General features: G+C 41.7%; 1 protein-coding gene across 9 annotated transcripts in view; it reads right to left on the bottom strand.

Moving 5' to 3' along the window:
* AFF1 (ALF transcription elongation factor 1) overlaps positions 1-20,418 on the bottom strand; it is a 167,824-nt gene that overhangs the window by 39,220 nt on the left and 108,186 nt on the right. For 7 of the 9 annotated variants that reach the window (XM_073340610.1, XM_073340611.1, XM_073340615.1 and 4 more), the window contains 4 exons: positions 14,013-14,108; positions 9,996-10,082; positions 8,634-8,670; positions 8,188-8,239 (listed from right to left, as the gene is read on the bottom strand). In XM_073340610.1, coding sequence (XP_073196711.1) covers positions 8,188-8,239; positions 8,634-8,670; positions 9,996-10,082; positions 14,013-14,108 — 272 coding nt within the window. The remainder of the gene's footprint in view (positions 1-8,187; positions 8,240-8,633; positions 8,671-9,995; positions 10,083-14,012; positions 14,109-20,418) is intronic. The other 2 variants (XM_073340613.1, XM_073340614.1) reach the window with 1 other exon arrangement.

Raw genomic sequence — 20,418 nt, 5'->3', positions numbered from 1 at the left:
ACAAATATGTAGATGACTATCAGAGTAGGACTCTTCCAGTTGTCTCAGAGCATTAGGAAGAAAACAGTGCCTTGAAAAGGGGCGGCAAAAAATAGCTTGAGTCCCACTGCGTTTTTTTTTCTTCTTTCTGATGTATGAAGGCAGCCTGAAAGTCTACTGACCAAAAAAATCCTCCTAACTCAAAAAACTAGAAATGCAAGTCTTAGATACCCAGAGAACTAGTGACATGATATTTCAAAAGAGAAGAGACTTAAAGCTAAGGGACTGAGAGGGAAAGGAATTTTTATTCAGACAGTTTAAAAAGCATCCTTTGTTTTAAATCCCTGTTCAAACTAATGCTGAATGATCATTTGGGAAAAATGATTGCTCTGTTAACACATCAACACCCCCAGCTCTTTAAGGTGTGAGAACTCAGAGTAAATTTCTCTGGGACCCCCAGGAAGTCCTCCAGCAAAACCAGGGAAATATAGACTTGACATTCCTGATATTTTTCAACCAAGTTTTGAAAAATCCTGTCAGGCCTTCATTTTAGTTTGTACAGAGCCTAGCACAATGTGATCCTGGTCCATGACAATGTCTCTCCTAGGTGCTACATTGATACAAATTATAAATTAGAATAAAAGGGGGCTACCAAGTCCAACTTCTAAAAAAAAATCTTTGTAGGTCACCTTTAAAGACTTTAAGCAGTTCGATATTAAGATGCTGTGAACACACTACAGTAAAGCTTAAATAAACTGAGCAATTTCTTCTTTTCAGATACCATCCCCCTCATTTAGACAAATAAGCAAGATGTAATCTTACATTTACAAAATGCCCTTCATACCAAAGCATTCAGGCAAGCACAGATACATACACACTTTCACAAATTATTTCTAAACCACTGAAATATGACCAACTGGGCTGTGGAACTTGGCTGCTGAAGTGGTGAATCCCAAATCCAAATGAAACTGCAGGAGAAATTGCCTTGTCAGCCAGATTAGATCTATTTTAACAGTGAAGCAGCAACTGGCAGTCATGGTGGAACAGTAAACCATGATTCCTCTCAGAGCGCATGAGGTTTTTCAAGCACCAAACTAAATTACCATAATTCTAACAGTAATGAGAAAAGCTACATCTTTCTCTTAAATGGGGAATTATGCATAGGGAATGAACAAGGAATAGACGCAAGTGATAGTTTTGAAGGTTTTGTTTATTTGTGTTGCTTGTTCTGCTTTTACAGTTTCCTTTAAAAAGGGTGCTAACAAATCACCCTTCTCCACTCTTTCGGCATAAAACACAAGCCCCTTCAGTTACACTACGGGAAAGTACAGTTAGTTTTCAGGAGTCAGGAAATAGGATTAAAGAAAACCCCTCCAAAACCATTTTTGCACTTCTGGAAGCTAAGCCACCTTTCTAGGACATCTCCCAGCCAAGTCAAGCAAGCTATCTGAGTACCTGAAAAGCTACTGTATTAAAGATTAAACTTCCTGCAATCCCTACAAAAAATACAGGACATACAGTAATGCAGGAGTTCCTGTGTCCCTGAGCATAGCTGTTGTCATTGAAATCAGCCACTTTTTAAGCCTTTGCTAATGAAAATAAATCGTAATGAAATCTGGCTGTTCAGCATTCATGTCGTACAACAAATACTACTCGTGAAGGAGGAGATCTGCCAAGCGATGTCAGTATAGCTGCAACCCCACAGGGATACATACAGGGAGTTCAGAGAACCTGGTTATTAATTATTTCTTTTATTTCCTGATTCCATAAAATATATATAGTTTGTAGAACCCTCCAAAGAAGAAAGAATAAGCAAAATCTATTCCATAACTCTACAGAAGGACAACTTTAGACACTTCCAACTAAATGCTAAAATTTTAGAAATTGAATAGTAGTGTCAGATGCCCAACATGTAGAAGCTTAGAAACCTTATTTTCAGAAAGTCCTGAGAACCCACGCTCTAAAAATCCAGCCCCTTTAAGGTGCCCGAAACTGAGAGACCCCAAATTACTAGCCTCTTTCAAAAAATCTCATTAAACTCTTAAATGAAGAAAGCCAACTGAATTACATACTGCAAGTCAAAAATTTCTTTACCTAAATTATTTCTACCACCTTTCATTATTAAAAGAATTTTAAAGAGCCAACTTGTTACTATTTATGTTGTTTGTTTACTTCTTGCATTTTACTGAGTTTGGACAGTTTCACTTTATATACATTCAGCTTTACATTAAGAGTCTCAAGCGTTGGGTTATAAACATCACAGCGAAATGTTTTCATTGCTTTTTTCTCCCCTCTGAAAGTTCTGAACTCCTGAAAACAAAGTGATACAAAGGACTGGCCATGCGAGCCTTAACCAAACCGCTGCAATGTTTGAATGACAGTGAGCCAAACAGAGGTTCTTTGTATCTCTGGATTGGGTAAGTACCCCATATGCTGTTGGTAGTAAAGTGTAATAAATCTTTACTAATTTCATTTTTAATGACACATTCTTTTGTTTGAACATGTTCTTGCAGCTGTTAAAGCAGAGTTAAAAAAAAATCTGCTTTAAAATGCATGTGTTCCTGTGGGATTCTCACATGACTCAGAGCTTACTGGAAGTTAAACTACTTCGGTCCATTGCTTTTTGCATATGCACTAAATTAACAAATATTTTTTCCCTCTTCTCACAAATTCATCCATCCTCACTGCAAAGCCTGTGCTCCAAACCAAGGTTCTGATCCTACTAACTTTACTCACTGAGTAATCCTCACTCAAGCAAACAGTCTCGTTGCAGCTAACTTGCATGAGTAAGAGTTTGCATGATCGACCCCTAAGCAAAGCTACAAGTCTGTTTTCCAGACAAAGACTAAGCTATTCAAGTATCTGAACAGTCTTTTCCCATTAACCTACATATTCTTGCTTTCTTGTTGGAGTCTAAAGCTGGAGTGTCCTTTTCTGAAATCAACGTATTGCTAAAAGGTGCTAGAATGACCATCTTGCAAAGTGAAGTCCTCTGATTAATTACAATACAGAAACAGCACAGGGTCAGCAGTAATGCAAGGATCTACATACACTATCCTGTCTTAAGTGACTTTTAACTTATGGGTGTTTAAATCTCCATGACTATTCAATCCTTCATCTTTCTGAAGAGACGGGCAACCAGAATGGCTGTTTTTTTCTAGAGGGCAATGCAGCCAACTGTTCTTTAGGAATTAGACAGACCTTTGGGGAATTAGTCATTAGAAGGTGATAACTACCACCTTGAGTAAACTCTGAGCCAGCCAGCCATCCAGCAAATGTTTCATACTCCATTACCAATTTCAAACCACAAGTTTCAGGCTGCCCAGATGTTTAAAAAAACCCAAAACCCTACTAGGAACTTCTTTAAAGTCTGGGCTACAGATGCATTTCCTTCCAAGGCAACAAGACGATGTAAGAGAAAGCACTAAGACTGTTAGGAAGTCCTCTTTAAATTGCATTATTTTAAGAAGTGCCTTCCACTTAAGCTATTAGTAAATGAAACTGGTTGGTTGGCTCAACAAATAATTCTTCAAATGAGTCATGCTTTCAAATAGATAAACAGATAGCCAGTTTCCTACATAACATTTCAACAAGTTGTTAAATAGCCTACTTAAAGAAAATAAACCCAGACTAATATTTTTAAGACTTTAATTAGCTCAGTGGTTGCCATATTTTTAAGTGCTGTCGCATTCTATTCTGTAGTGTGTAGAAACTGCAGCACATGTACACACTCATTCTCTCAGAAAACCTATTAAAAAAAAAAAGCTTTCTTAGGGAAGCAGTTCTAAAACTAATGTAGCATGCCAGAAAGGAACAGCTCCACTGAATGCACAAGCTGGTCTCTCTGCAGGCCTGGTTAGAGACACATTAGCGAGAATGAACTTGGCGTCTCCCCTTCTAAAAAGAAAGGCTACTTCCATTCGAATTAAGCCAGGTGCTAACTTAAGGGCCTTATTCAAGAATGAAAGCCATCTGGGAAATCCTTGTACGTTCTATATAGCTGAATGCTTAATTTGGGCACACAGACGCATAGGGATTTCAACCTCTAATTAACCAGCACAAATGCTGTTTGTTTTCAGTCAACTACACTTCCTAACGTGAGCTACTCTAAGCGGCTGCATTTTCAGACAGTCACATGTATTTCGAAGAGCAAAGGAAGAATGTGCCATTGTATAAATGAAAACAAAAATCAGAGATGCATCAGTTCAAGAAGGCGGTGTAATTAAGTCTCTGGGCAAATCATGGCTTCCACCATTAGATATGCAAATCTAAGTCACTTCTCCTTCACACTGACTGGCTATGCATTTTGGTCGATTACACTTACAGACATCGTGGATACATCAACATCTGAGCAAAAACTAATTCTCATGTCCTGATAAAGCAGTCACCATTAAAAGACACATTTAAAATTAGATATTGCTGGGTGGCATCTGAGAGAATCAGCTTCCCTTTATATCTAAAATAAAATAATTCTGGGGGTAATGGCTTGTATTGGACCCAATCCTTCCTTGTGTTACACTTTGAGTAGTCATTCACACTTGTGCCAAGTGCATGAAGAACACTACTCGCTCAGAATTTACCTTTCACTGATACTGGTGGGAGCATTTTATACTCACCTGTGCCCTCTGCACAGCTGTCAACATGCAAGACAGTGGAGAATGAGGCCCATTGACTTTTTGATGCTTTCTATTGTACATCAAGCAGCTATAATTTACTTTGTTCTGGTAGGCCTTGTCTATGCTAGGGAGTTTTATCAAGAAAGGCTCACCAGTGCTACCTCTGATTCAGCTGCATTGGTGAGAGCCCTGCCTTTCTTTAACTCACACACAGTGCTAGAAACACTGGAAGCCATCACAGCTTAGGCTCTGCCATGTCTCCCACTGATTCAATATAGCTGGGATTTTTGGTTTTTTTAAATGGAATTCCCTAGTGTCCTTAATGATGGGAGAGAAGCTACAGAACTACTAGGCAGAACCTCAGAGTTGCTGTGTTCTGGAAAACTGACCCTCTTCTAATGAGAATGGTCAGGAAAGCATCCTGCTGAACTGGTGTTGAAAATAGTTTAACGACTAGCGTAGAGGAGATTAAGCACCACTACTGCAAGCCTGGGTAAAACTTCTATCCCTGCCTACACTAGAGAAATTCTGCAAAACTCTCCTACAGATATAGCAGCAATGTTGGGAGCCCCACGGTAGACAGGGTGTTGGCTACTGCCAGTATTTTATGCACCGTATCAATTAGCTGTTCCAAACAGAATTAGAAAACAGAGTGTCTACACTAAGGCTCCCGATGTTACTATTACCAGTGGAAGAGAACTTTGAAGTATCTAGCTCAAACCACCATCACAGTGAAGCCTGAACAACACTCCCTGGGAACCTGAGTAGCACTTGAGTAGCTAGACTGTGTTGCCACAGCTTCACTGCTGTAGTTATTTGAGCTAGATAGATCAAAGCTAGCTCTGGTATATCTACCTGTGCTGCAGTCACACCTGTGATTCCAGCAGAGAGATACCCCGAGAGCTGCTGACACTGGTACTTTTATCTAAAGGAGAGGAAAGGGAAGAAGTCATTGAAGGTGTGTGTGGAGGGGAGGCGCGGGAATCGCTGGTGGGAAAGCAAAGGCAAAAGAGAGGGAAGAGAAGCTAGGTGGCCCAATCTATGGGATTCCAGCCAGAAACCCTTAATATGGCATGAAAGGACAACTAATGGGCCCAGATGGCAGTTGGGTATGTTTAGTAGATCTTACAGCACTCAGATACAAAATCCCTTCAGGCTCAGTTCAATTGAGCAGGAAAGCCAGAGCACAGGCCAGTTCTGCTTTTCCCCCATCCCTGTTCTGAACAATGTTAAAAATGCCTAATTTCATTGCTAGTGGTTAAAACAGAGTCCGGGTGGGGGAACCTCTCTCCAGTTTGTAACACTCAGGGCTAGTCTACACTGGCAACGTTAAAGCACCAGCACTTTAACATGGCTTGGGTGGTCACAGCAGAGCGCTGGGAGAGAGCTCCCCCAGCGCTCTAAAAAACCCACCTTCATGAGGGGGCATAGTGTTTTTTCACACCCCTGAGCAAGAAAGTTGAAGAGCTGTAAATTGCCAGTGCAGACAAGCCCTCAGAGAACAACATTCCTATTAGTAACATTATGTGGCTTTAAATACTGCAACAATTGCTAAACATAAAACGATTCAGCAATTACCCTGCTATGTGAATTGCCCTTGGGTAACTTAGCACTCTTTACTTGAAACTTAGTCTTATACAAGGCTCAGAATCTATCAATGCTGCCATCTGGTCTGGTTAACCTTACAGGACTAAATTTCATCACACAACAATACTTTGAAACAGTTAACCTAATTCCCTGGTTACTGTTTTCACCTGCTACTAATGCTACAAAGTCACTGTGTTACAATTATTAACCTTCTCTACACACATGAAAGAGAAAAATTAATCACTTACTAGCTGGCATTCCCTAACACCCACCAGCCCCCTAAACCTTTTCAAAATATAAACACTTAAATTCAGATTTTCAAAATGCTCAGCCATGGCCTAACATTGGAGTTTACTTCAATGGAAGCAGAGTTAGGCCAACACAGACCTTCTGAAAAACTTACACTAAATCAACCTTGTCCCAATATTCCTGTATTAAAATTAGCAGAGGAAGTATCATTGCAATTCCTGATACCACTAGGAGGATTTCAATGTTACATACAAAGGCCTTGACTCCTAATCCATACAGGTGGAACCCTCTGCCTTGAGGAACCACATTGATGTCCTTGGGGCCACACTGCACATCTGATTGGGACCACAGGGAGTAGAATGAAAGGATCGGTGTTTAATATAATCATATCTAGGCAAGGATTCCTAAACTTTTGAAAAATCTTATTCTCCAGTCTATAAACTAGTTCTTTATCAGTGGCACAATGTAACGCGTATGAAATCCAAACACCCACTTGGCTAAAAGCTCTGGAAGAATTAAGCAGTTCTAAAAACCAAAGCTAAACGGATATGTAAATTTAGGAGAGCAATATTTTAATGGAAGAAAAATGTACTCATAAAAGTTCTCCTATAAAACAGGAAAGGATTTAGTGGAGAAAATTCTTATTTCACACACAGAAATGAGGTCACAAAGTCACCCCTACTTTTCCTTTCAGCAAAAACCATTCATCAATAGTTTATGTGCGGTCATAGTAGTTTTCAATGTCAATAAGACTATAACAGTTAAACCAAGTTATACCCAGTAAAAATGTTTTGTGGACTAGAAAATCTCTCTCATTCAGAACAAATTATAAATTTACTGATCTTAGAAAACACAACTAACAAAGAGAACAGAGGCAAAGCAAATAAGTAGCCAAGCAAAGCAAATAAGTAGCCAATAAGAAACCCTCATACTATGCAGCTGGCTAACAGACACTACACTATTTTGCTACAAACACTAAATTTTTAATGTTTGGCTTAAGCACAAGCTTACACCCTAATTTTCAGAAGCAGAAATAAAGACTCTCTCGTTATTTGAAGGATTAAAAGAATGATTCACCTTTAAAACAAACAGGAAACCAGCAATAAAGTCATTCATGAAACTTTTCTTTTGGATAACTGGAAAGAATAATCCAAGAGACCAATATTATCTTTATAATCATAGAAATATCATTATTGGTCTTTTAATAATTTTAATCTATAGTTTCCCAAAATCCAACAGCACACTAAGTGCTATAAAAATCTGAATTTGAGACTGAGGAGTAAGTGCTTGACTAGTAAATCAGAACTGCAAGTACTTCTGTCTAAGAGAAAGAATGGTACTGGGTACTTTACTAATCTTCATAGACTTTAAACTATATACATGAAAGGAAACAGAAGCACATTTGCATTTAAGACAAGAACTTCATGTGCTATTTGTAGTTCAAACAGTGTGAAGTATGGCTAGATATTAAGCAGTGATAGAGACAGAGCAAAAAACTTCAAAGCATATCATCAGTAATATTGAAAAAACCCAATTCATTAAGGGCCTGATCTAATGCGCACTGAAGTCTAATGTAGTCTTTCCATTGACTTCAATGTGTGTTGGATCAGACCCTACATTTATTGAAAGAGGATTGCTAAAACTTCCATCTCCACAAAAATCCAGTAAACCAGGGTTTAAAACAGGTAACGCCCACCATAATTCCATAACTGCAGCTCACTGAACATATCACCAAGAAGTGAATCTGGTTACTTACGATGTTCCTTGCTGTGAATTAGGCAATGCTTTTGAAGGTGCATCATACTGCTCTGTAAAACCAAAGAAACACAGTGGGTGTTGTACACCTCATTTGTGCCATATTTTATTGCACTGACTTTTTATTTGTGTTTTTAAATAACTTGATCTTTGGGTCAGGAATTTTCACAGACATATGATGCTGATCCAGCATATCACCCTGGCTATTGACCACTCAAGACACACAAAATAAAGATCAAGGCCCCAGTTCAACAAAGCCCTCCAGCATATGCTTAAATTTGAGTATGTGCTTAAGTTCATCCCTTCTAAATCACTTAAATCCTTTTGAAAATCTCTCCCCTATGTAACACACTCACTCTCCACCCCCTCCCCCCCGCCCTGCACCCTGTATGGATGCTCCCTTTATAATATCAAGTCTGATTTGGATTTTTTTTTCTTTTTACTTACTCTGATTCTGTATTACAGATCCAACAAGCTGGGATTCCTAGAAAGAAAGAAAGAATGAATAAAAGCTAAAAATTAAAATGTTTATAAAAAGTTGAGAGAGACACAAGGTGGGTGAGGTAATATATTTTATAGGAACAGCTTCTGTTGGTGAGAGAGACAAGCTTTCAAGCTTACACACAGCTCTTCTTCAGTTCTTTCAGAGAACTAGACCTAATATAGTATTAATTATAATAGCTGTCTGTTTTCAGTTATCTGCATTTTGTTTCTGGAGGCATAGGCCCGATTTTGTAGAGGTGTTGAGCACTCATTCACCGCTCTCAAGAACTTAAAATAGACTTGTGGATATTCAGCACTTCTGAAAAACCAGGCCCAACAGTTTCAACTGAGTTACCCGTTATATGAAAATCTGTTTTGTTGAAGTCTGACATTCTGTCTTTGCGATGATGCAGAACCCTAAGATGTACTGAGATCATTTATCATGGACATCGTGAGACGTACTAGTAATGTCAACAGTACATATATTATTAGTAAGCCGTATTAATTTTTGAATCATGAAATAAAGTGAAAAGAAGATTTGGTAAACATTTAGGAGGATACTTTTAAAGTGATCATAAAGAGTAGTAATTGTTTATGCTATAAACACAGATGAGACCTTGCAAATCTTTGTGAAAGTATGAATTATTTTTGAAGACCAAGATCCTGACAAATATACATTAGGGTTTTTCTTTTCCTGATTATTCATCCAAAGTTTTTCTATTGCTCAAGATGTGTTGTATAATGGACAACGAGACTTCAGTGTAAAATAAAAAAGGTAGGAGAGGATTACAGCTGGACACATACAAGAAGTTTGTAGCCTAAATAAACCTAATTACTCAGAAGCAAAAGCTAACCTAATTTTGATCCAAAAAGATGGGTTTAAAATAAGGTAGAGTGACTTTATATTTAAAATCCATCCTGCTTTCATTTCATATCTGCGTTTTCTAAATAAAAACAAAATCTAACAGCCAACTGCTGTACTGAAAGAGATGACCTCAGGTGAAAACGTATCCCAGTCGAAAGCTTATTCTTAGGTCATGTCTGCACAATGGGCACTATCGCTACAGCATTGTAACCCCAGACTGCAGACGCAAAGAAACCCAACAAAAGGAGTTTTTCCATCACTGTAGAAACTCCACCTCCCCAAATGAAGGTACCTAGGTCAACAGAAGCATTCTTCTATTGACCTAGTTACATCTACACTGGGGTAGATGGATTTTTCACACCCCCGAGCATCACCGTTATGTCAACCTAAGTTTTAAACGTAGACCAGACCTTACACATTAAAAAGTACGTGGGGAGGAGGGGAGATTGTTCGTTTTTTACCTTTATTGGAAAAGGAAATTTTGAAGGCTCAGCTGTGCTAGGCGTATGGATAGCTGTCAAGGGAGGTGGCCATGAGTGGGTCATTTCCTAGAAAAGAATTAAAAGAAAAAGGATAGATATTAAATGTTTTGGTTTTTTTAAACTACTGATACCCAGGAGAAGTTCTACACCGTTCCTATTAATACACTGAAAAGTCCCTGATGGGCCTGCTTATAGCTAGAAAATTATTTAGAGAACATTTCCTGTGAAATTTACATTCTGGTCATTCTCAATACAAAGCTATGGCCCCTAACTTGCAAACACTTACACGTGGGAGCAGTCCCACTGAAGTCTGTAGAGTTAAGTATATGTCTAAGTGTTTGCAGGATTGGGGCCTAATACATTCCAGCTATTAGAAGTAATAAAGGCAGATGCAAATAAAAACTTAATGCAAGCTCTTTGGCTTTCAAAGTGCAGGACTTGCCTATTATGAAAGTCATCACAGTCACTGATGGAGACACAATGGATAAATAACTGATGCCATTTTAGAAGGCTTTTCATAATACCAGGGGGTCAACCAGCGAACTCTGGCTGCAACTAATCTTCTCTTACTATCTGCTTTTAAGCAACCCACTCAGATTTGGAGCTGAAACTGCCTCCATTGGCACCATTAAAAACTGAGCATTCACTGCTCCGGGTACCTGTGGTATGACTTAATCCTTCAGAAGCCGGTTATCCTGAGATTAATACATTTTAATGCCAGAATGGAGAACTATGATCACCTGTCTGATCTCCTGCATAACATGGGCCATAGAATTTCACCCAATAATTACTGTAATGGGCCCAACAACTTGTGGGTGAACAAGCACCTCCCTTTTAGACAGGGGTAGTCAATAGGTGGACCGTGGGCAAAATCTAGACCACCAGACACTTTTTAATGAACCGCCAAATCTGTTTATTTACTTATCATCATCATCGCAATGTGAAAACACACATCACAGTGTGTTTCTCTAGAGTCTGGACCTTGACTATACCTTGACCAAGAAATCTGGACCTTGAAAAAAAAAAATTAAACTGACTACCCCTGCTTTTAGGAATAAAGGCAGTCTCAATTTAAAGACTGAGCGACGGAGCTATTCAAAACGCTTTAAAAACTGGCCAGTTTCAAGGATTTTCCTGTCACCACTGGGGACCAGTATAACTGACAGGCAAGCTGAACCCAGGAGGATTGGGTCCAGACTCAAGGAGGGAAACAATCCTGATGCAATTCTAGCTCTTCAGAAATCCCTCTTCCCTTCTCACCTGCATTCCAGATATTCCCCTCCTCCCACCATTGCTAGGTGCCATCTTCTGGTGCTTGTTCCTAGCCTGAGAAGCAGCAGGGTACAGAAGCAACTGGAATTGGTAGGGCGTAAGGTAGAGAATGAATAATGCCTCTTGTGGCACTCAGGCCTTGTCTAACCTAGGATTTTAAAAGTGTGTTGTTAGAAAACATTAGCTACTGTTCTAACTTATGTGTCTGAAAAAGTCTAGTGTAGACAAGGCTCTGCCTTTAACACATGCTCAGCTCGCTGAGTTGCAGCCTCATCTAGACAAGGCCTCAGGGAACATTGGGGTTCAAGAAATTAGAAGACCCTGGTTACATCCAGAAAAAATGGCACTTACTTAGCTCCTGTCCCTTAGCTCTTAGAACCTTCTCCACCAGTGCTACTCAAAGTGGTGGTCCGCAGACCAGAGGCATCGACTGCCGGTCTGCGCGCACATTGGAAAAAAAATGCCAGTCCCCCACACCAGATAGCTTGAGAAGCACTGCTCTAGACAGTACTCATTCCAAGGTCTAAACATAAATCCATAGGACTGGTCATTTCCTCCTTCTCATCCCAGTAGTATTTCTTATCTCATGTTCCAACAGACACTTTTGCGTTTAACGAACAAGAATTTCCCTTATTCCCCAGTCCATATTCTCCTCTTTACTCAGCCTTAAGCTCATCGTTCTGAATTGGTGTCATCACAATTGTTCCTCACGGAAAAAGAGTATAAAGCCAGGCACTGACTTCACTGGAGGCAGAAATGACCGAATGAAATTAGCATGGCAGAAAGATCACTGCGAACGGAAACATCTGCAGTTTGACAAAGAGTTTACACAAATTAACAGGTAAATTATTTGTGCATAAGTGTTCCTCTTTGTACCACAGTCTGACGCAATCTTCTCTACCAGGAGCAACATGGTAGAGAAACATCTCTAGCTTCCCAACCAAATCACATTTCAAAGAAGGATTTTAATGTGCAGAAGAGATTTACATTTAAAAAGTCCACATTGTTATATTTGACTCTACAAACATCCATTAAGGTGGTCAAGTGAGATTTCTACGCATGAGCTGCGGGCGGAGTATTTTATAGACCTTATCATCATCTTTATGAGCCTCTTATCACAGCTACTCTAAGTAAATGTGTGATCAAATCATCATTACCTTAGTCCTCTTTCTCTCTTCACTCCTATTGTTACATAGAATCACCAGAGTGGAAGGGACCTGTCAAAAGCTCATCTAGTCCAGTCCCCTGCACTCATGGCAGGACTAAGTATTATCTAGACCATTCCTGACAGGTGTTTGTCTAACCTGCTCTTAAAAATCTCCAATGATGGAGACTCCACAACCTCCCAAGGCAATTTATTCCACCCTGACAGTTTATTCCACCCAATTTATTAACCACCCTGACAGTTAGGAAGTTTTTCCTAATGTCCAACCTAAACCGCCCTTGCTGCAATTTTAGCGCATTGCTTCTTATCCTATCCTCAGAGGTTTGTTGCATTCACTTGCTGCAACTTGTTTCAAAATTAGATTACAAGCTCTTTGGGGCATGGACCACGTCTCCATATATTTGTGCAATGCCTAACACTTTGGGTTCCTAATCATGATTGGTTCCTTTGGGCACTACAGTATTAATACTAATCAGAATCTGTTATCACACAGGAAAGCAGTGTATTTCCTAAAATGTGAGGGGAAAGGGTAGCACTTACGCAATGGTAACAAATATTGCACCTGGTAGTAAGTTTTTGTAGGATCATGTCTCAAAATGAAACAGTGCCCTCATTACATATTCTGGTTATGACTGACAGGTCAGAATATTGACTTTTTGAAGCAACATTGAGGGAAACGAGTGGTAGAAATATGCATCCCTGATGAGATACAGAGCATTGGACCAGGGTTTAAAATCCTTGAAGTGCCTTTTCAAAATTAACTTGACTAGCTTCTGAAACAAATACATTTTCACACAATAGGCAGGAAGATGCTACCACTTAAGCCACCTACTGTTTGTATTTTCTACCACTTCTTATGAAATAGACCATCATCTTATGTGATAACCCTACTAGAAGTTCGTTGAACCAAATGCAGGAATGCCAGGCTTCTGGACTAGCTTTGCAAGAGCAGACCCTTAACTACCATGAATGTCAACTGGCTGAATGGCAGCGTTCTGCATTGATCTGCAGAGGTGAGATCTCCAGTCTCTAAGGCCTTGTGTACACTGTCACTTTACAGTACTGAAACTTTCTTGCTCAGGAGTGTGACAAAACACAACAACCCTTGAGCACTGCAAGTTTCGGCGTTGTAACGTGGCAGCGTAGACAGTACACCAGCACTGGCTGCTCCTTCCCGTGTGCTCTCTCCCAACGCTGGGGCCGTGACTACACAGGCCGGAGCAGCGCTTTAACATTGCTAGTGAAGACATACCCTTCGTTTCATTCTCTCAGCCAGCAGGAACTGAAAGCACTGATGAGTTCAACATCTCTGGGAAAAGCAGGCTTTGCATTCAAAAACAGCAACCATCTAATTAAGATGCAGATTGGGTTGGTTCCATAGTATTTATTCTATGTTGCTTGTAAGCCATCTTCTGTATTTTATCAGAGGCATTACTTTTAGATTCTGTAGGATGCACAACGAAACAATCCTGGTAGTTGCATTGTGGTCTGACACAAAAGAAGCACAATACAATTTCTCCCAATTTTGCCTTTTAATAGGAAAGTGAAAAGAGACTCACTACACAAGTATCTGTCTTTAAGCAACTGAAGAGTTGCAGTGGTGCGCTCACCTTCAAAATTTCTTCAACGCAATGGACTTCATTGGGGAAGGTTTGCTAAAATGTGAGAGAGAGAGAGAGACTTCCATTAATTCACGTGAACACTTCATCTGAAATCAAAGATGAACAAAGGCATTTACTGATCAGATACTATAAATTTTGTGGAAGCTAGTAAATAAAACGTTGATTAAACTAAAGATGTGCCCCCAAAATAGAGGTTATTAATACTAGGAGTGCTCTTACAAAGCTGGGGCTTTCAGGTCCTTGCTGAAGGGAACGAGGATTGGGGTGGGGCGAAGAAAGGTGAGGCTTCTATCCATAAACAGAAGCATCTGTTGGATCCTATCATGTGCTCATTCAACCTCAGCTGTGTTTCCGGCTCACGTTCATGTCTTCACTTCTGAGCGTTAGCTTTGCATTAACCTTTTTTTTGTGATAAACTACATACAGAGAAGAAAACCAAGCTCATTTATTGGAGACACTTGACTTACTTGACCAACAAGGTGTCCCTCTCCCCCCAGCTTCATGACCTGCTTCGTTACCTTTACCAAACCAAGTGCACCCAGACCTGCCAGGTAGTGTCAGAAAATAGCTAGAAGAAACACCAGACTGAGAAGTAGAGACAGAGCTGGGTTAATGCACAGACAACACAGGTCAATGCCGAAAGCCCCAGCTCCTTGAGTCATGTGATTACATCAGACTCTGAGCTTTCATGTAAAAGACAGTTTCTAGCTCCTATAGTTGTGATGAAAAGCGTGACAATATTACCCAAGTGTAACTGATGTAGTGACGTCTGCCACAGTCTGCAGACAGCCTGAAACAGCCGCTCTGGGGCGAGAAGGAGATGCGGGATGGGCAGCCCCATGCATCTCAAGGTGTGTTAACTCCAAGTTCCACTGCTCTGGGGTGGGGGTCCTCTCAAAACCACTCCAGCAGAGGACGCTGTGTGTGGCAGGAGGAGAGTGCAGTGGACCTGGCCCACCCAAGGAGCCAGGTCCCAGAAGCTGAGGTAAGTAGCATGGGTGCCCCTGCCTCTCTGGAGGTGAGGGGGACTCCTGCTACTTCTGTGGGAAGGAAGGCCCCATGCTGTTGCCTCTGCACACCTCAAGGAGTGGTGAGTGCCTCCTGCCACTACAACGAAGTGGGGAAGAGGGTTACAGCAGAAGGGCAGAGCCTCAGGCTCTGTGCCTAAAACCATGGACTGCCCACAGGTGTGAATGGAGATCTGGGGCAGAGTCACTAACATTTGCCAATGATATAGCACAGAGCAGACGTTATAGCTTGTGCAGAGAAATTAGTTTGTTTTAAATATCCCGTTGGATATACACAGAGCACAATGAGTAACAAAACCACCTAGTAGTATCCACAACACTCAGGCCAGATCTACACTATAAACTTACATCAGTAGAACTACCTTATTCAGGGGGTCTGAAAAATCCACCCCCCTGAGCAACGAACGCAGTTATACTGATCTAACTCCCAGCGTAGACAGCGCTACGTTGATGGGCGAGCTTTTCCCGGCGAGATAGCTACCGCTTCTCACGGAGGTGGATTAACCGCGCTGATGGGAGAAGCTGTCCCGTCCGCGTAGTAACGTCTTCACTGAAGCGCTGCAGAGGCACCACTGCACTGGGGCAGCATTTTAAGCGTAGACCTGCCCTAAATGTGGATGCAGCCAGGGAGGCAAGAGGAAGACAATACCTCAGACCTCTCAAGCACACAGATATAGAAGGTACCAACTCAGCCAGCTGATGCACAGTGGCATATGGTTATGGTCTACTGCACAAGGGGATGCTCAGTGGCAAAAAATTAATAGGAGGCCCTCTCATTCCAGCACCAAGAACAGCAAAGACTGAAAAATGACAGGACAGAACACTGCTTCAAAGTATCCACCTGACGTCTGGCCAGGGAGAACAAGCCTTTCTGATTTGTGTGTGTGTTTCTCATTGACTATTTTCTATCCTAGTAGCAAAAGGCATCTTTTATACATACCGCCTCATACCTGACTAGCATCAGCCTTAGCCCAAAAATAAATAAATAAATGAAATCAGGAAATAATTTAATAAGCTCCATTTGTCGAGCAGCTGCAATCACCAACTTGTGGTTAAAACCAACTTTTTATCCTTCATTGAGAGCATGGGGATCAAACCAAAACATCTCACTGTCAATGTAATTATGGAAGGGAGGAGGCTAGGGAGAAGGATTCTCTAGCATTAACTAAATGAGGTCAGAAAGCTGCAGCTCTTGACCAGACCTCCACAGTTACCTGCAATAAAAACAGCAAAGCTGGCAAACAAGGGTCCTCAGTGCTGTCACTAGTAGGTCACTCTAACCTGCCACAGGTGTTTTCCATGTGCCTCACTGTTCACATGTGGAAGAGGCAAGAGCAGACACATTCCTTTTCCTAGCATGCTAAACAAATGAGTATATTTCCTCCTCATCCCTGTAAAAGCTAGCAATATGTCTACACTCATGTACTGGAAATTCTACCTTTTCTCCGCAAAACGAATGTCATGGGTTTGATTCTGATCTTTCTTACACCAAAAGTCACTCCTCTGGGTTAAATGAGTTACCCAGATGAGACATCACTGAGATCTGAGTGTGTGTGTGTGTTCGTTCATTCGTTCAAGAGACAAAAAAAGAAGCAAAAAACTCTTGCATTACTGTGGTGGAGATATAAACATATCACAGCTCACATTGCACAAAGGAGCTCTTCCCTTCTTTTTAATGTCAGCAATTGTAACCTGTAGTCCAACAGTCTAACTAAGGTTTGGTCTACTCTAGCAACCTAGGTCGGTATAACTACGTGGCACGGGGGGTGTAGAAAATGCACACCCTTGAGCGATGCAGTGACACCGACATAACTCCCTGTGCAGACACTGCTATGTCGACAGGACAGCTTCTCCCGAAAACATACCTACCACCTCTCAGGGAGGTGGAGTACCTATGTGGATGGGAGAACCCCTCCTGCCAGTACAGGTAGCATCTTTGCCTCCGCTGCAGCATTTTAAGTGAGGACAAGCCCTTAGGTCCCAGTGTCGCAACTGGCCAACGCCCCACGAGCTCTAAAAACATGCATGTCCTCACACTGAAATGCAACAGTCTCACCTGAGAAAAAGACTCTTCTGAAAACATTCTGGTACAGCAGGGGGGTCTCACGTTTCATTGCGCCGTGACCCCCTTCTGACAACAAAAATTACTACACGACCCCAAGAGGGGGGACTGAAGCCTGAGCCTGCCCGAGCCCCAGGTGGGGAGGCAAAGCCAAAGCCCGGGCCCCACTGCCCCAGGCGGGGGATGGCCCACAGCCGAAAACCAACGGCTTCAGCCCCAGGCAGGGGCCTGTAATCTGAGCTCTGCTGCTCAGGGCTTCAGCCCTCTGGCTTTGGCTTTGGCCCCAGGTGGTGGAGCTCAGGCTCCAACCCTGGACACGAGCAAGTCTAAGCCAGCCCTGGCGACCGCATTAAAATGGGATTGCGACCCACAGTTTGAGAACTGCTGCTGTACAGCATGCAGCACCTGAGAGGACTAGTTACAGAAGGGATTAAAAAGGTTCTCGAAATAGTGGATAGACAAGGAATTAGGTCCACAGCCTGGCTCAAGTATCAAAGTCCCTTGGCCTTTATAATATAGTAACTGAAAATCAAGTTCACTTTTCTGATACAGGATCTCACTGTATTTAGGGGTTATTTGGTGGCAAAAGTGGAACACTGTTAACTGAGGCAGGAGGAAACCAACCAGGGTCAGTTCTCTTCTCTCCCTGTCTGTGAGTTCACGCCCCTTGACTCACTCAGTGCAGACCTGCTGAAGTGGAGTTTCTGAGCTTGGTTCAGTTTTCTATACCGCAACTCCTTACTGTGAAATCATCAGGAGGATTCAGTGTGATTCTGTACGCTCATGACTGCCGGCTGACTGTACAGCACGGTGCTCACAGGCTAGCAAGAGACAGGAGATACCTTCTCCCGGTACAGTAAAGAACACGCAGCTGAAATACCCATAGCCCCGAAAAAACACTTCAGCACTGGGCAGTGACAGCACAGCACTGTTTTCTCTACTATACTTTATTGCAAGGGGATCTTACTTGTGTCTTCTAAGATATGTCACATTTGACTACAGCCATGACCGTAAGAAGCACAAGCAATTCTGGGGATATCGATCTGCTTTTACTCTTACGCTAACAGATCAATTCAAATGTAAAATATCTACAGTAATGAGGAACTAGATCCCACTACAGGAGAATCTCCCTTCCCTATCACCAACCCCCCCTCTCCGTAAAGAGAAAAGTCAAACCTGTGTTCCTGAGAAATTTTTAGGTTAATATTTGTACTCTGATATGTTGCCCTGTGACAGAAAAAACTGAAGGACACATCACCACCAATAAATGTGCAGGTGGCAAAGAGAACTGTTGCCAATGAATGGACTGGCACCATCTGAATCAGATACACATCAAAATGTTTACTTTACAGGGTTCAGTCACAAACTGTCCCAAGTAAAAATGGATATTTATTTCCAGTGCCAAAAAAAAATTTATGACAGAGCCACTTGAAGTTACAATTTGGTTTTGAGAACCAGATTCTCCCCTGGTGCTGTGGGTCAGCACCAGGATTTCTGCATTATTTTCATGCTGATCCTCTGTGGGGTGTAAGGGGTCAGCTAGCTAAACGACCATGTGGGAGCGTCTTAATACCTCCTACACAGCGCAGAACCGATCTCTCCGAATCAGCCTCGGCAGGGTCTGAACAGAAGATGAATTTGTGGGCCCACGAAGGGGCAGCGGATCTGCACTTATTAGGACCCAGGGACCCCAGTGTCCTGTACAACCAGCACAGAGGGGCTACAAATGCTATTTCAGCCCAGAAGCAATGGAATTGCAATGTCAAGGGGCTGTCAGGCCATGGGTTGGGGGCTGGGGGTGGGGAGGGAGAAGAGAGGTGCACGTGTGTGAGAGTTTCATTTTTTCTGGGTGTTCTCCTGCACCCATCACTGTGGTAACTGAACAGCCATGAGTTCCCCTCCCTAACCTTTTCACACCCCAGCCATATAGAACTTGAATTTCTGGGCTTTATGTAGGTGGAGAGAATATTACTCAGAATGAAGAATGTAAATCTCTGCTTTGTTTCAACATGTTTTCTAACATTAAACCACCTTTATTACCCAGAAGCAAGCATGTTCCTTGCCAGTTCTGTAGAGAGGAGAGGAGTTGGGGGAAAAAAATAATTGTTGTCCAAAGAAGAGAGTTAAAAAATCCCAAACCCTGAAGTACAACAAAGAAAAAAAATCATAAAGCAGCTCTATTGAACAATTGTGGGTTCAGAACATTAAATAGGATATGTTGTTTTCTATCCCTTTGCGCAGTTTTACAGCCTTTAGAGAGAATACTGTAAACATTTACTCTAAGGAAAACTAGATTTAACACCATGCATATTTTCTGGCTGACACTGCCATTTGTACACACTCCAGCTAGGATTTCTTCATGACACGTTCATACTAAATTTCATTTAGGGAATGATGCAGACTCCACAGAGAACCATATTACCACCCCCACCCCTACCCATCTTAGTTACATGCACGAAACCATAGACATGGTGCCTACTGGCAGAGTACATTTAAAAGCATCCAGAAAGCATGTGTGTGATGCTGGCAGACCAAGTCATCAGCTCATGATGAGAAGGAGTTCCCCAGAGTTATTCTGGGTAGCCCTGAGAGACGTTAGGGAAACTGGCAGATTACTACATCTCTGCTACCATTTGCGACTACAGACTGTGACTCACCTGTACATATATTTTATCTGCTTTAACATCTCAATAACTCTCGTTTCCTTTTCTTAGCTAATAAACCTTTATTTAGTTTACCATAGAATTGGCTACCAGTGTTGTCTTTAGTGTAAGACCTAGAGTACCAATTGATCTGGGTAAGTGACTGATGTCTGGGGACTGGAAGCAACCTGAATGTGATGTGATCTTTGGTGTAAGGGACCATTTAATCACTAAGTCCAGTTTGTCTGGGTGACAAGATAGAATGTAGCATCTAAGGCAGCAGTTCTCAAACTTTTGTGCTGGTGACCCCTTTCACTTAGCAAGCCTCTGCGTGCAACTCCCCTTAGAAATTAAAAACTCTTTTTTATATATTTAACATTATAAATGCTGGAGGCAAAGCGGGGTTTGGGGTGGAGGCTGCCCCCCCCATGAAATAACCTTGCAACTCTCTGAGCGGTCCTGACCCCCAGTTTGAGAACCCCTGATCTAAGGGGACTGTATGTGACTGCATGGTAAGACTGCTATAGTGATCCAGGAGTTCACATCTGGTACCTGCTGGGTGAAATCTAATGATAGAACACACCACCAGTTTGAGGTATCTTCCCTGTTTT

This window comes from Lepidochelys kempii, chromosome 4 (genome assembly GCF_965140265.1).
Source record: "Lepidochelys kempii isolate rLepKem1 chromosome 4, rLepKem1.hap2, whole genome shotgun sequence".
Lineage (NCBI taxonomy): Eukaryota > Metazoa > Chordata > Testudines > Cheloniidae > Lepidochelys > Lepidochelys kempii.
This window is presented reverse-complemented; position numbering and strand designations above follow the sequence as displayed.